This window comes from Pristiophorus japonicus, chromosome 4, assembly GCF_044704955.1.
Source record: "Pristiophorus japonicus isolate sPriJap1 chromosome 4, sPriJap1.hap1, whole genome shotgun sequence".
Classification (NCBI taxonomy): domain Eukaryota; kingdom Metazoa; phylum Chordata; class Chondrichthyes; family Pristiophoridae; genus Pristiophorus; species Pristiophorus japonicus.
This window is the reverse complement of record NC_091980.1, coordinates 248,371,675-248,387,715: the sequence shown is the minus strand read 5'-3', so window position 1 is coordinate 248,387,715 and position 16,041 is coordinate 248,371,675. Positions and strand designations below refer to the sequence as shown.

The following is a 16,041-nucleotide window of genomic DNA, read 5'->3' as shown; positions in this document are numbered from 1 at the left end:
TTTGCTCCATTTTTTTTTGAGTAGGCTGCTTTTTCTGACCTAACTTAAAAATCCCCAGTTTCCCCAATCAATTTACATCAGCGTAACTGATTTAGTTACATTTTTTTTGGGTAAGTTTTTTTTTGCTCAAAAGGGGGTGTTACCAGCCACCTACGCCAATTCTGCCCATTTAGGCAACTTTGGCCAGCTAATAGTTACTCCGGCCGCAATTTTGGCCGAGCCCGTTTTTCGGCGCACTTACCGGAGTTGCGCCACTTATCTATATTCCGAGGTGCGGCGAAAAATGTTGTTGCCACTTTGGCCGCTGCCCGGCCTCTTCGTTGTAGTTGCGCAGCGAGGCCAGCCGAGTCGAGGGTGGAGCCAGCGTTCTGCGCCGAAAACTGTGCCAGGACATCTGCACATGTGCGGTGGAATCCGCTAGTGATGTCCGCGCATGAGCAGTAGCGCTGCGAGTCTGCAACAACAGTAGGTCTCTCAGTTTCAGAGCGTGGGGATGTTCTTCCTCCCTATGTTGCTGGGCTCCCTCAGGTAAAGTTCTCTGCATTTATTCTGCCTCCTTTGTTGGGCTAGGGGCGGGCAGAGAAGAGTTATGAGGTTGATCTTTAGTGTCAGGGGTCTGAGTTGTGAGGAAACCCTTGAGAAACAGGCTTTTCAACTTGGTGGTGATCTTAGCGAGATATACAGTGCGTGATCAACATTTAGAATTGGACTCCCAGGTATAGTGGTTGGTGGATGTGAAACATCTGGGTGGCAGGCAGGCGAGTGGCCTCGCGGTGCGATCGATCTCTTAGAAATCATCGGCAGGCAGGAGCACGAAGGGATCGATCACACCAGGCCAGGGCTAGGGGCGGGCAGGAAAACTGATAGTGCTCCTGCCTGCCGGTGATTTCGAAGCGATCGATCGCACCGGGAGGCCACTCGGCCAGGGTTAGGGGCGAGCAGAACTGATAGTGCTTCTTCCTGCAGGTGATTTCTATCAGTTCTCCTGCTCGCCCCAATCCCAGGCCGAATGGCCTCCCGCACCAGCCAGCCCGCTGCCTTCCCGGGCCGAGTTTGAAGATGAAGGTAGGACTTACTTCAATTTGTTATTCTTTATTGAATTCTTAGGAGTTTTTGTTTGCAAGGTTTGGTGGTTTGTCAGGCTTGGTGGTTTAGGTGCAGGTCCTCTCCACTTCCCGCCCCTATCCCAGGCCGAATGGCCTCCGATGTACCTACTTGCGCTGATTTCTTTAACTCTCCGCAAGGGTTTTCTGAAGTGGCCACATATGCTGGCCTAAGTATAAATGGAGTAACTATTAGCTGGCCAAAGTTGCCTAAATGGGCAGAACTGGCGTAAGTGGCTGGTAAAGACCCCTTTTGAGAAAAAAAACGAACCTAAAAAAATCATAACTAACTCAGTTACACTGGTGCAAATTGATTGGGGAAAATGGGGATTTTTAAGTTATGCCAGAAAAACCAAGTTACTCCAAAAAAACTGGAGCAATTCCTGGCCAAAATTGAGCCTGGTCCATTTCTACTTAGGCCAACGTATGTGGCCACTCGAGAAAACCCTTGCGGAGAGTTAAAGAAATCGGCGCAGGTAAGGAAATCAGCGCAGGTAAGTGCAGCAGATGCCCGGACAGCAGCAGCAGGAAAGATGAGAGAGAGAGAGAGAGAGTGGGGGGGGTGTTAGAGGGAGAGAAGGGGGGGGCAGAGAGAGAGAGAAGGGGGGAGAGAGAGAGGTAGGAGAGAGAGAGAAGGGGGAGAAAGAATGGGGGGAGGGGTGTGGGAGGGGAGAGAGGGGTGCTGTTAGGTGCTGGGACCGGGAGGGAGGAGGCCACTCTGCCTGGGCTAGGGCGGGGGAATGCACCGGGAGGCCACTCGGCCTGGGTTAGGGGCGGGAGAGAGAGAACTGGCCAGCATCGGGGGCCGCAGAGTGGCAGCAATTCAACGGAGAGGCTGGGGGCGGGGGGAGCAAGCGAACGAACTTGAGAAAGAAGGATGGATTCTGATTGATGTGGGACACAGTGGAGAATGGAAATATCCCTTGCAGAAAACCGATAGCATTTGTAACAGCAGCAATTCAATGAAGAGGCTGGGGGAGGGGTATGAAAAGAAACTTGCAAAGGATATCAAAATCAGTATGAAGAATTTTTCCAATTACATTAGGAAAATTGAGCAGTCAGGAACAATATTGGTCACTTAAAATCTGAAAGCATAGATATTGTCAATGATAAAGAAATGGCAGACATGTTGAATAATTACTTTGCGTCAGTATATACAGTGGAAGGGGATAGCGTGCCGGAAATCCCAAGGAAACTAATATTGAATTGGGGACAGGGATTCAATAAAATTTATCGTAAGGAAAATAACAGTAATGAAGAAAATAATGGCACTGAAGAGTGACAAATCCCCAAGACCAAATGGTTTTCATCCCAGGGTTTTAAAGGAAGTAGGTGAACACATTGCAGATGTCCTAGCTAATCTTCCAAAGTTCTCTAGATTCAGGAACAGTTCCTTTAGATTGGAAAATTGTGCATGCCTCTCTGTTATTTAAGAATGGTGAGAGAGGGAAACACGGGAATTATAGACCAGTTAGCCTAACATCTGTTGTTGGGAAAATGCTCGAGTCTATAATTAAGGATAGGGTGACTGAACACCTCAAATTTTCAGTTGATCAGAGAGAACCAGAATGGATTTATGAAAGGTAGGTCATGCCTGATAAATCTGATTGAGTTTTTTTGAAGAAGTGACTAAAGAAATGGACAGGGGCATGTCTATGGATGTTATTTATATGAACTTCCAGAAGGCATTCGATAAAATCCCACATAAGGTAGAATTGAGGGCAAATTATTGATCTGGCTAGGAAATTGGCTGAGTGGCAGGAGACAGAGTAGGGATAATTGGTAGGTACTTAAAATTGGCAGGATGTGGCTAATGGTGTCCTGCAGGGATCTGTGTTGGGGCCTCAACTATTCTCAGTCTTTATTAATGACTTAGATGATGGTATAGAAAGTCATATATCCAAATTTGCTGATGACACAAAGATAGGTGCATTGTAGACCGTGTAGATGAAAGCATAAAATTACAAAGGGATATTGATGGATTAAGTGAATGGGTATAACTGTGGCAAATGGATTTCAATGTAAGCAAGTGTGAGGTCATCCACTTTGAACCTAAAAAGGATAGAACAGGGTGTCTTCTAAATGGTGAAAAGCTAAAAACAGTGGATGCCCAAAAAGACTTGGGGGTCCAGGTACAGAAAATAATCACAAAGGCAAATGGAATTCTGGTCTTTGTATCTAGAGGACTAGAATACAAAATGGTGGAAGTTATGCTGCAGCTACACAAAACCCAGTTTAGACTACATATGGAGTAGTGTGAGCAGTTTAGGAACCACACCTTAGAAATAATGTATTAGCCTTGGAGGGAGTGCAGCGTAGGTTTACCAAAATGATGCCTGGATTTCAAGGGTTAAGCTACAAGGAGAGATTACACAAATTAGTGTTGTATTTCCTAGAATTTAGAAGGTTAAGGGGTGGTCTGATCGAAGTTTTCAAGATATTAAGGGGAACAGATAAGGTAGATAGAGAGAAACCATTTCCACTGTTAGGAGATTCTAGGACTTAGGGGGCATAATCTAAAAATTAGAGACAGACCTTGCAGGAGTGAAATTAGGAGTTTGGAACTCTCTTCTGCAAACTGCAATTGATGCTCGATCAATTGTTAATTTTAAATCTGAGATTGATAGCTTTTTGTTAACCAGAGGTGAGGTATAATGGGATATGGACCAAATGAGGTATATGGAGTTAAGTCATAAATCAGCCATGATCTCATTGAATGGTGGTACAGGCTCGAGGGGCTGAATGGCCTACTCATGTGCCTATATTCCTATATTCCAGGCTGAGATCGATAGATTTTTGGACTCTAAGGAAATTAAGTAAAGTTGAGATCAAAGATCAGCCATGATTCTATTGAATGGCAGAGCAAGCTTGGGGGCCGAATGACCTACTCCTGTTCCTATTTCTTATCTTGCGTTCTTGTGAATGGAGGTGGAGGCGGTAGAGCAGAACGGGTGAGGAGTGGTAGGTGGAAGCAAGGACGAAGGTGCAGTTGATGGGTGAAAAAGGGAGGGGAGAATGGAAGCAAGCTCAGAAGACTATATCAAAGTATGGCCCCGTAAAAGCATTAGACAAAAGGTATAGGGAGGAAGCAAGCGGGTATAGGGAGGGAACCATGCACTGTGGGCTGGACAGGTTGCAGTGAGAAGGGGACGGTTGCATACATTGACCAGGTATAATGTCAGATTAAAAATTATAATGTCTTTTGTCTCTTGTCTCTCGCTCTTCCTCTTCCCTGTTTGGGTCTGTCAACACAAAAGAGAAGCTAGATCAGGTGTCAGGAGAGCTGACTTTTTCTGTCTCACTCACACAGACACACACGGCCTCTTTTTTTTGGAAAGAAACACTGCATATCAATTTTCCCATCGTAAAACTTTTGCATTTCTCACCTTGCTTTTCAAAAAGTTTGGACAAATGCTACTGGGTAGAAAGTGCTAGGAGCTTTAAAGATCTAATCAGTAGAACTGACTGAACAGTATTGAAACATCTTGATAATTTAGGTACATTATGCATGGTCAGGCTGCACAATCCAAATTCAAGTACAAGCCCAAGCTTTTAAGAGAGACAGGTCTTCAAGGAAAACTTTAATGAGGGCATTAAAAGACACCAAAGACAATCCAAGGATAAATGTTATGTCATTGTGAAATATACTATTTTTTTATTTAAAAATAAAAATTCTTTAAACCCTTATTTTAGGCACTATAAATTACTCTCTTATGCTCCCCACTTTACTTCCTCACCTCTCCTTTTGCAGGCCACTTTGCAATGTGTGGCATAGTTTCTCTGCTTCCCTTATTATTAGCAAGAGAACAGTTTGGAGGAAAGGTCTTCCCCATGCCCAATAGTGCAAGTAAAAGAGTTCTATTAAAACTGCAGGATTTATACTTGTAATACAGGCATTTCACCAGTTGTAGAACTTCTGGAATGACCCGGCTTCCATAGTGTTCTCATGCTTCCTACGTGCTCTATAAAAGGAAACTAACTTTTCAAGTAGTCCTTTGCTGAAATGTACGAGCCGATTTCAACCCTTAAAATAACCTGAAACAGTTAAAATAGCCACAGCGACCCACCCCTCCAGTCCTGCTGCCTGTAAGTTGCAATTCTAACCTATTTCTGAGCAGGTGAGTAGGACACCCATCGGAAGTCAGGGATGGTCCTTCTTTAAATATGGAGAATCACCTCCGATTCGTTCATCGAGGCCGAACTGCAATTTTAACCCGAGGCCTGTGTGGATGAGCCACAATAGCTTCCCCACCAGGCCAACCTGGCCATCCTGAGTCAGAAGCGACCCGCAATGGCAAGTCATTTTAAATATTTTTCTGTTTCCTTGTGGGCCAGGAGGAGCTGGAGGCTTCCCTGCCCCGGGATTCCCTTCCCCTCCCCTCAACTACGATGCCCTCTCAGTCCTCCTTGTAAGCAATTAACTGACTGACTGGGACAGGGCCTTCAGATCCCCGTCAGCGGTGCCCAAAATTTTGCCTGCTCACTGCCCAGCTAGCACTTCCTGCCGTGTTCGGGTAGGAGACTGATGGAGCCAAGACAGATGAGGCCCGGAAGTTAAAATCACTCTGTCCTTGTATTGCAGAGGGTGGGTCAACTTGCTGTCCTCCTCAGTCCCCACCTGCACGACTTTCATCGGGAGTTACAATCCAGGCTGTAGGGTTTAAAGTTCCGTGTAATGATACATTTACTAAATTCCTTTGATTGCTTATAGCCCAATACTCTCGCAGTTTGGAAAATAAACAAAACAAGACTGCATTTCCTTAACGGTTCGTCCTGTTCGATCATGAAGTTTAGCACTTGTTTAATGCTGCCCACCAATACAAACCTTTTGTGTAGCAGTTAAGCTATGGAATACTTTTCAGTTTTTTCCTCCAACTGTTTAAAATATTGTACAATCAAACTGAATTGCAAACAGCAAAGACTGCATTATTATTTGTGAAGTACAGTGCCGTTTACTGCCGGTTTTAGCTGAGCCCTTAGTGTTTATCTAAAGTGGCAATATGCCAATCTATGGCATCTTTTTTTCCGACTTGCTGAGAACAGGGCTTAATGACATCTTGGTTTGATGGTGTTTTGTAATAGCTACAGAAGAAAGAGGAAGTTGGAACTCCAGCGAAAAGTCTTCAATGCAGGCCCAACTTGCCATAGATTATAAGAAGCTGACCAAGCTCTGCATCAGGGACAACAGGTAGGGCTAAAAGAGCAACATGTGCCTTACTGTTTTAAACTTGTGGTTGTTATCAGCAATGAGGAGATATCTTTTATTAAGATTCAGTCAGACCAATATCTGCTAATCTGATCCAGTTATTATATTGCTGACCTTGCAAGTATAAATAACTAATCAAACTTGTGTAGGTTAGTTAAACTACTGTTTCTGCATTGATGTGACAGTGTGAGAGTTGATGTAAAAAAACATAGTGTAACTCTAGTTTGAGGTTGTCAATCGTAAGTGGAATGTGTGTTTTCACAACCAGCGTAAGAGGACCTCAGAGAGCGAGCCTCACTCTGCTTGGACTTGCAGCCATTTTTTAAAACTTTATTGTTAACAGTTATATTAGGATCCCAGTTTAATCCGTGCCCATCTTTCCCGCAACTCCATGTTTGAATCCCTTCAATCAGGTTTCTGCCCCTGCCACAGTACTGAAATGGCTCCGATTAAAGTCACAAATTACATCCTTAGTGACTGTGACAAAGGTAAGCTATCCCTCCTCGTCATTCTTGACTTGTCTGCAGCCTTTGATACGGCTGCCCACTCCATCCTTCTCCAATGCCTCTCCACCATCGTCCAGCTGGGTGGGACTGCACTCACCTGGTTCCATTCTTATCTATCTAATCGTAGCCAGAGAATCACCTGCAACGGCTTCTCTTTCTGCTCCCGCATTGTACTTCTGGTGTCCCCCAAGGATCTATTCTTGACCTTCTCTTATTTCTCATCTACATGTTGCCCCTTGGCGAGGTCATCCGAAAACACAGTGTCAGTTTCCTCACGTACGCTGACAACACCCAGCTCTACCTCATCATCACTTCGCTTGATCCCTCCACAGTCTCGACATTGTCAGACTGCTTGTCCGACATCCGGTTCTGGTTGAGCAGAAATTTTCTCCAAATAAATATTGGGAAGTCCGAAGCCATTGTTTTCGGTCCCCTCCACAAACTCTGTTCCCTAGCCACTGATTCCATCCCTCTCCCTAACATCTGTCTGAGGCTGAACCATACTGTTCGCAACCTTGGGATCATAATTGACCCTGAAATGAGCTTCCTATCACATATCAGTGGCATAACTAAGACCTTCTAGTTCCACCTCTGTAATATCGCCCTTGCCTCACGTCATCCTCTGCTGAAACCTCATCCTTTGTTACCTCTAGCCTTGACTATTCCAGTGCACTCCTGGTTGGCCTCCCACATTCTACCCTACGTAAATTTCAGGTCATCCAAAACTCGGTTGCCCGTGTCCTAACTCGCACCAAGTCCCATTCACCCCTCACCCCTGTGCTCGCCGACCTACATTGGCTCCCTGTTGCACAACGCCTCGGTTTCAAAATTCTCATCCTTGTTTTCAGATCCCTCCATGGCCTCGCCCCTCCCTATCTCTGTAATCTCCTCCAGCCCCACAACCTGCCCCCGAGATATCTGTGCTCCTCTAATTCTGCACTCTTGAGCATCCCTGATTATAATTGCTCAACCATTGGTGGCCTTCTGTTGCCTAGGCCTTAAGCTCTAGAATTCCCTGCCGAAGCCTCTCCGTCTCTCGACCTCTGTTTCCTCCTTTAAGACCCTCCTTAAAACCTTCCTTTTTGACCAAGCTTTTGGTCACTTGCCCTAATTTCTCTTTAAGTGGCTCGGTGTCAAATATTTTGTCTTTCAACACTCCTGTGAAGCGCCTTGGGTCGTTTCACTACGTTAAATATAAACACAAGTTGTTGTTGTAATGTTGATAAAAAGACCATAGGACATTGCTTTTTTACTAATGTTAAACGTTTCATTGGAATTCCAACATCAATGAGCAGAGCTTTATATGTGTATTTAAATATATGTTCAGAGCTCTGCTTTGTTCGCTGTAATGTCTGTAAGCTTGTAATGTTTGTAGCTCCACACTATGGATGTGGACGTATTGTGTACTGCAATTGCAGAGTTAATCATTAAACAGAACCAGGTAGATTTCTGGAGGCTTCCGAGAGAGTTGCCTGCCATGTTAGGAAGCTGTGTGGGCTGTGCTCTGTGAATATATCACATTTGGCGATTGAGGTGGGATTTTTCGGATGATTTAAAGCTTAAATTTTGTTGGTGAAGGATTCAGCCAGCCGACAGAGAGACTTTGGAAGTCTCTGTCTTTGGAAAAAGCTACAAAAATCCGAGGTAAAATACAGCACACGGTGTGAACAGCTAGAGATTAAAATGGCAGGTGTAATCATACATTTGGGGGAATATAGACACGACCGGGAACGTTTTAAAGTGTATGTGGATTGGCTAGAAATGTATTTCACTGCAAATAACATAATCGAAGTTCCAGACAATGCAATTCAGAACCGGGCTGTGTTGGAACGTAAGAAAGCAATCTTCTTATCGGAGGCGGGTCCGGCATTATACAAAACCCTTGTAAATCTGCTTGTGCCTGACGAGCCAAAGGGTACAATGCTTAAAGAGATTTTAACGAAGCTGGAGCAGCACTATAACCCCAAACCATTAGAAATTGCTGAAAGCTATCGTTTTGGGATTCAGAATCAAAAGACTGATGAAATTATCAGTGATTACATCGTAGCATTAAAAACACTATCAATTCACTGTAATTTCGGAAACTTTCAAAACCGAGCATTACGGGATCGTTTTGTTTGTGGGGTGAAAAATGATGCGATCAGAAGGAAGTTATTGACGACGCATGATTTGACTTTTGAGATTGCTTGTCAGACAGCGAGGTCGATGGGCATGGCCGAACAATATTCCCGAGAATTAAATAATAATTACGGTCGTCAGTCAACCGAGCTAAATCACCTGCAGGTTCAAAGTAAAAGACAGTGGGGGCCCAAGGTCTCAGAAATTGGAAATTCTACCAGAGCATCAAAGTCGTGCTATAGGTGCCTGGGACAACACATTGCTCAAAGTTGACCATACGTGAAGGCAGAGTGTTTCTTCTGCAGGAAGACTGGGCATCTTGCGAAGGCATGCCGACTGAAAGGTAAACCAGCTTTCAAAGCTATGAGTCCAGTGTTCAAAGCTATGAGTAGAAATCCTAAGCGATTACATAGCATGGAAGAACAACAACAGAACGAGATGTTAGAGTTACACGTCATCAGGACCACGAGGTTAACGGACAGCGATTCGGAAAGCATCAAAATCCACATAGATGTTGTGGGATTCAAGATACCAATGGAAATTGATACGGGTGCATCCATGAGTGTAGTACTGAAGTTACTATATCGCGACAAATTGCGTGATTTTCAACTGGAGAAATACAAGATAGAGCTGTGAGGCTACTCGGGAGAGAAAATTCCTGTGGTAGGTCGTATCACCGTACCGGTGAAATATAAAGATCAATTTCAGAACTTGCCTCTAATAGTAGTGACAGGAGACAAGCTTGCCTTACTAGGAAGAAATTGGTTGAGCTCACTGGAGCTGGATTGGAGTAAGATTTTCTGTGTGGAAGCGAGATTTTCATCAACGGATGAGGTTATCAAGAAGTATCCGAAGGTGTTCTGCGAAACGGGCAGTCCGATCCAAGGCTTCAAGGCAAGTGTCAGGGTACAGAAGGACGCTAGATCGGTTTACTACAAGCCACGTTCCGTACCATATGCACTCAAGGAGAAATTTGAGCAAGAACTCAAAAGACTAGAGACTGAGAACATTATTTGTAAGATAAATCGATGTAATTGGGCTACACCCATTGTTGTTGTACCTAAGTCTGATGGTAAGGTAAGATTGTGTGGTGATTATAAAGTAACCATAAACCAGGTTCTAGAGGGTAATGTCCCCAATACATTGCCGAATATAGAAGATTTGTTCACAACACTGACAGGTGGTCAGATCTTCTCAAAACTGGATCTTACGAATGTCTACTTACAGCTTGAACTAGATGAGGAGTCCAAGTCATGTTTGACTATAAATACTCATCTAGGCCTATATCAATTTAATAGGCTACCGTTTGGAGTGTCTTCCGCCCCTGCCATATTCCAAGGGGTGATGAACCAGATTTTGCAAGGTATTGAAGAGGTAGTATGTTATTTGGATGACATACTAATTTCAGCACCAAATAGGCAAATTCATAATAACATATTGAATGAAGTCCTCAAACGGCTGGAGAAGCACAGAGTACGAGTGTCTGCTCGTAAGTGTGAGTTATTTAAAAACTCAGTGGAGTACTTAGGGTACAGAGTAGACAAAGATGGTTTACATCCAACCATGGAAAAATTGGATGCAATTAGAAATGCACCCACTCCCAGGAATGTCACTGAACTTCGTTCATTCTTGGGTCTTTTGAACTATTATGGGAAGTTCCTACCAAATTTGGCTACAGTATTTTTCAAAAGTCCACTGAATGAACTTTTGAAAAAACAGGTCCATTGGAAGCGGTCAAAAGAATGCGATACAGCATTCAAGGAGTGTAAAAGCAAATTGGTAGAGAGCACCATGTTAGTTCACTATGACATACCTAAGGAGATTAAGCTAGCATGTGATGCCTCTCCGTATGGAGTTGGGGCAGTAATCTCTCATGTATTATGTAGTGGGGAGGAGAGACCAATTGCTTTTGCTTCACGCACTCTCAGTGCCAGTGAGAGTAATTATACGCAAATTGAAAGGGAAGCTTTGGCATTAATTTTTGGGGTCAAGAAGTTTCACAAATACTTGTATGGTCATAAGTTTACCATCGTTATGGACCATAAGCCCCTAACAGCAATCCTCCATCCAAAGTTCCCAGTTCCAACATTAGCTGCAGCCCGAATGCAGAGATGGGCTTTGATTTTGTCAGCATATACATATGATATTGAATGCAGATGATCAGCTGATCACAGTAATGCTGATGCTATGTCTAGTTTGCCTTCCCCATCACAAGTTACACCCGATAGGGAAGAAGTGTTTCATTTTTCATACATTGATGAACTGCCAGTCACAGCTGAAGAGATTGGTAGAGCAACCAAACGTGACCCAATGATGTCAAAGGTATATGATTATATTGCAAATGGATGGCCAAACCAGGTATCAGACAAAGATACACATCCATTCTTCATTCGTAGGTATAAATTATCAGTCGACAAAGATTGTATCATGTGGGGTGCAAGAGTGGTTATACCAAATAAATTTAGGTCCAAATTATTAGGAGACCTCCAGCACCTGGGAATGTGCTTGACCAAGAGTTATTTATGGTGGCCAGGTCTTGATAAAGCTATAGAGTACATCGTGAGTCAGTGTACGACATGTCAATCAGTAAGCAAGCAACCACCACCAGTACCATTACAGCCATGGAAATGGCCTCCCAGTGTGTGGCAAAGGCTACATATTGATTTTGCTGAGTTAGAAGGACAACAATTGTTCATTGTGATTGATTGCCATTCGAAGTGGGTTGAGGTGTTTCCAATGTGGAAAATAACAAGTAAAACATTGAACATTTTACGAAAATGATTTTCTTCATTTGGCCTCCCAGAAGAAATTGTTTCAGATAATGGACCACAATTTCGTTCAGAAGAATTTGCACAATTCACGAGCAAAAATGGTGTGAAACATACCAAGGTTCCACCATATCATCCTGCATCGAATGGTGCAGCAGAGCGCACTGTACAAATTGTAAAATGTGCCCTCATAAAACAAATGTTAGATCCAAATCCAAGGAAACGACAGTTGTCATTGGATCACAAATTGGCTAATTTTTTGATTACATATCGAAATACTCCTCATACAAAACTGGTAGAACACCAGCAGAGTTGTTTCTCAAATGACAGCCACAAACCAGATTCTCGTTGTTAAAGCCAAATTTGGCACAGTCCGTAGAAGAGACAAAATTAAGACAGAAAGAGAATCCTGATAGAGGTAGAGTAAAAGAGAGAAGTGTGAAATTAAACTAGAAGGTGAGAGTGAAGAACCATCACCATAAATGGTTAAAGTGGTTACCAGGAAGAATGGTGAAGATATGTGGTCCTCGCACATATTTGGTAAAGATGTTTGATAATGGACAGGTTAGGTTTGTTCATTTTGATCATATTTTACCTATAGACATGGAAGGAGTTGAAGGTGTGAATGATTCAATTATTTCTGACTCATCAGATAGTTTTGATATACCAGTAACAAATCCTAAATCCAATGTACTGGAAACAAATCCAGGAGAGAATCAGAATGAAAGTCTGAATCCGAGTCAGGAAAACATAGAGCCTGAAGTTAGAGTGAGTTCAAATGAAAATCAAGGAAATTCCGTGGAGGAGAACGTTCCTCAGGATGAGCCTCGAATGAGTTTAGATTCGACACCATGTTTGGAAGGTTCTGTTCGAGAGCGAAGGTATCCTCTTCGAAACAGAAAACAAGTGGTTGTTAAATTTGTAAATATGGAAAAAAACAACTTTATATCCTGTGTTATGTATAAACATGACAGTTATGTATGATGTTTGTTATAATAACTTCTTCATTAAGGAGGGAAAAGTGTAATGTCTGTAAGCTTGTAATGTTTGTAGCTCCACACTGTGGATGTGGACGTATTGTGTACTGCAGTTGCAGAGTTAATCATTAAACAGAACCAGGCAGATTTCCGGAGGTTTCCGAGAGCGCTGCCTGCCATGTTAGTAAGCTGTGTGTGCTTGTGCTCTGTAAATATATCACATTCGCATATAGAGCAATGTGGTTCCAGAAATATAATTGCAAGCTAGCACTAATGTCAAACCACTAGCTACAATATAATGGCACCATTATTTATTTTAAGAACCTGATTGTTCCTATGTTCCCTTTCCTGGCCTCTCCACTTCTACTCTCCACAAATGCCAACTCATCTAAAATACCACAACTCGTGTCCTCACTCATACAATGCCCGTATTGTTATCAACTTCCATTGGTTCCCGTGTCTGAGAATTGCCTTTAAAATCTTCAGCTTGACCTTAAATCCCTTTATGGCCTCACACCACCCTATCTTAGCAATTTCCCCAGCTGTACATGCCTATCCACTACGTTGATACCAGATGACTCCTTATTTACACCCCACCATTGGCATTTGCCTCTTAAGCTACTATGTCCTGTCCTCTGGAATTCCCTCTCTGCTCAACATTCTTTCTTGTTCCACTGCTCTAGTAAGTTGTTGGTTTTTGCACTTGCTGGGGAGCTTAGTTAACAACGATAAGTTGGTTAATGCCAGTCAATGCTGCTTTGGTTTTATTTAAATAGTGAAGTGTTAATGACCAAAGTGGGACTACTTTAAGAATAAGCAGCTTCATTGATTCAAATTATTTGACTTTCTTTGACATTTCATGCAGCCTGGCTGAACTTTTAAGTTGGCCACAACTTGCTAAATATCTGATCATGGATGCATAAAAATCAGTAAACACAGGAATACTTCATGGCTAAACGATGTGTGTTTTGAATACTAAATGTCCTACACTGTTCTCAAATGCTGTGTCTGTTCTCTTTCCTCTTTTCCCCACCCCTCTCCCCATAAAAAAACTTATTGTTGGATTATAGTTCTATGGGCATTGATCGGAGGATAAACATTAAACAAAATTGATAATCAAGACAGCTGTACTGCCAGAGGAATAAAGTTATAAAATAGCGTAGCAATGCCTTGGGCAATTTGTGATATAGTAATCAGCAAGAGAGTGGGAAGTTTTCCAGTTTAATTCTGGTCTGTGCTGAATTAGCCGGTCTCAATCAGGGTGCCATAACTGCCCTCTGTACTCCCAGGCTAGGAAGAGGGAAACTTGGGCATGGTTCTCCTTCCTGATCACTGTCCACTCAGCCCTGTTGGAAGTGTGCACGTGTTGTCTGTTTTGAACAGGTATGAATTGGCTGTGATGTTGACTAACCTACTAATAATAATACTCACTGTCCACGAGGAATGTAAAATCGAAATGTGCTGCTGCTGCATGTGGAAATGTACCCTATGATATTTTGCCACTTTTAAGATAGGAGGAGTATGGAGGGAAAATTGGAGGCAAGGGGGAAAAAAGTAAGCTACTCAACAAATGAAAAAAGGTGACGGTATAAACTCCAAGTTGAGTTTATTTACTTTTTATTTCTGTTGCTTAATTGCGTACATTCAGTATTGCAGCAACTATACTAAAATTATGTTAACACTGTTCAGAAGTGCACAATATTTTATAGAGTGCAGTCACTGTTGGCTCGATAAAGCTACCAAATGTCAACTGTAGGAAAGAATGTTCTCAGTTTCTAAATAATTTATACAGTGATATCACATTAAATCCTACTAGCTTTAAAGTATGGAAATGTGGGGAGAAAATCACAATGCTGTGCGGATCTAGTGGAAAAAGAATAATCATGGGCTGTAGCATTAAAAGGGATTGTACGCAAAATATTGACAAGAAAACGCAAATAAAGTATTCTTATGCAATGTACGTAACACACTGAATAAATGGGCATTGTTGATCGACAGGATTATATGTTACTTGACGGCTTTTTTTAAAAACAGTTCTTGTCCCCAAATCAAAAAGTTGTCCATTCAAGCCTCACTCCAATGTTAGAACACACAATCCAGACTGACACTCCAGCAGTACTGAGGGAGTACTGTTTTCTACAATCATAGAATTATAGAATGGTTACAGCGCAGAAGGAGGCCATTTGGCCCGTTGAGCCCGTGCGGCTCTCTGCAAGAGCATTTCAGCTAATCCCACTCCCCCACCCTTTCCCCATAGCAATTTTTTATCCTTCAGGTACTTATCTAATTCCTTTATGAAAGCCACGATTGCGTCTGCCTCCACCACCCTTTCAGGCAGTACATTCCAGATCCGAACCACTCGCTATATAAAAAAGCTTTTCCTCATGTCGTCTTTGGTTCTTTTGCCAGTCACCTTAATTCTGTGGTTCTTGACCCTTCCGCCAATGGGAACAGTTTCCCTCTATCTATTCTATCTAGACCCATCATGATTTTGAACACCTCTATCAAATCTCCTCTTGACCTTCTCTGCTCCAAGGAGAACAACTTCAGCTTCTCCAGTCTATCCATGTAACTGAAGTCCCTCATCTCTGGAATAATTTTCGTAAATCTTTTCTGTACCCTCTCTAAGGCCTTCACATCCTTCCTAAATTGCAGTGTCCAGAATTGGACACACACTCCAGTTGAGACCGAACCAGTGTTTTACAAAGGTTCATCATAACTTCCTTGCTTTTGTATTCTCTGCCTCTATTTATGAAGCCTAGGATCCCATTTGCTTTTTTAACCACTTTCTTAACCTGCCCTGTCACTTCCAACGGTTTGTACACATATACCCCCAGGTCTCTCTGCTCACGCACCCCCTTTAGCATTGTACCCTTTATTTTATATTGCCGCTCCTCGTTCTTCTACTAAAATGTATCACTTCGCACTTTTCTGCATTAAATTTCATCTGACACGTGTCCAGCCATTTCACTAGCCTGTCTATGTCTCTAGATGAGACATTAAACTGAGGCCCAGTCTGCCTGTTCAGGTGAACATAAAGGATACCATGGCACTATTTGAAGAAGAGCAGGGACTTCTCCTGATGTTTTAGCTAGCAGTCGTCCTTCAAACAACACTAAAATGCAGGTTACCCAGTTTTTCAACTCATTTTCTGTTTCTTGAATCTTGTGTACAAAATGGCTACCGCATTTGCCTGTGTAACAACAGTGACTGATAACCCTGTGGTTGAATAGTCTTTTGACACTGTGCAATAAGGTTCATGCATGAATAATGACCACTTAGGCATAGACAGGAGCCTATGGAACTATACACCAGCAAGGAGTTAACACCTTCAGAGGAGGAGAAAATCTGCGAGAAATAAAT

At 42.8% G+C, this 16,041-nt stretch overlaps 1 protein-coding gene across 4 annotated transcripts in view; it reads left to right on the top strand.

Moving 5' to 3' along the window:
* c4h14orf180 (chromosome 4 C14orf180 homolog) overlaps positions 1-16,041 on the top strand; it is a 140,312-nt gene that overhangs the window by 69,372 nt on the left and 54,899 nt on the right. For all 4 annotated transcript variants that reach the window (XM_070879271.1, XM_070879268.1, XM_070879267.1 and 1 more), the window contains one exon: positions 6,186-6,291. In XM_070879271.1, the coding sequence (XP_070735372.1) occupies positions 6,186-6,291 (106 nt within the window). The remainder of the gene's footprint in view (positions 1-6,185; positions 6,292-16,041) is intronic.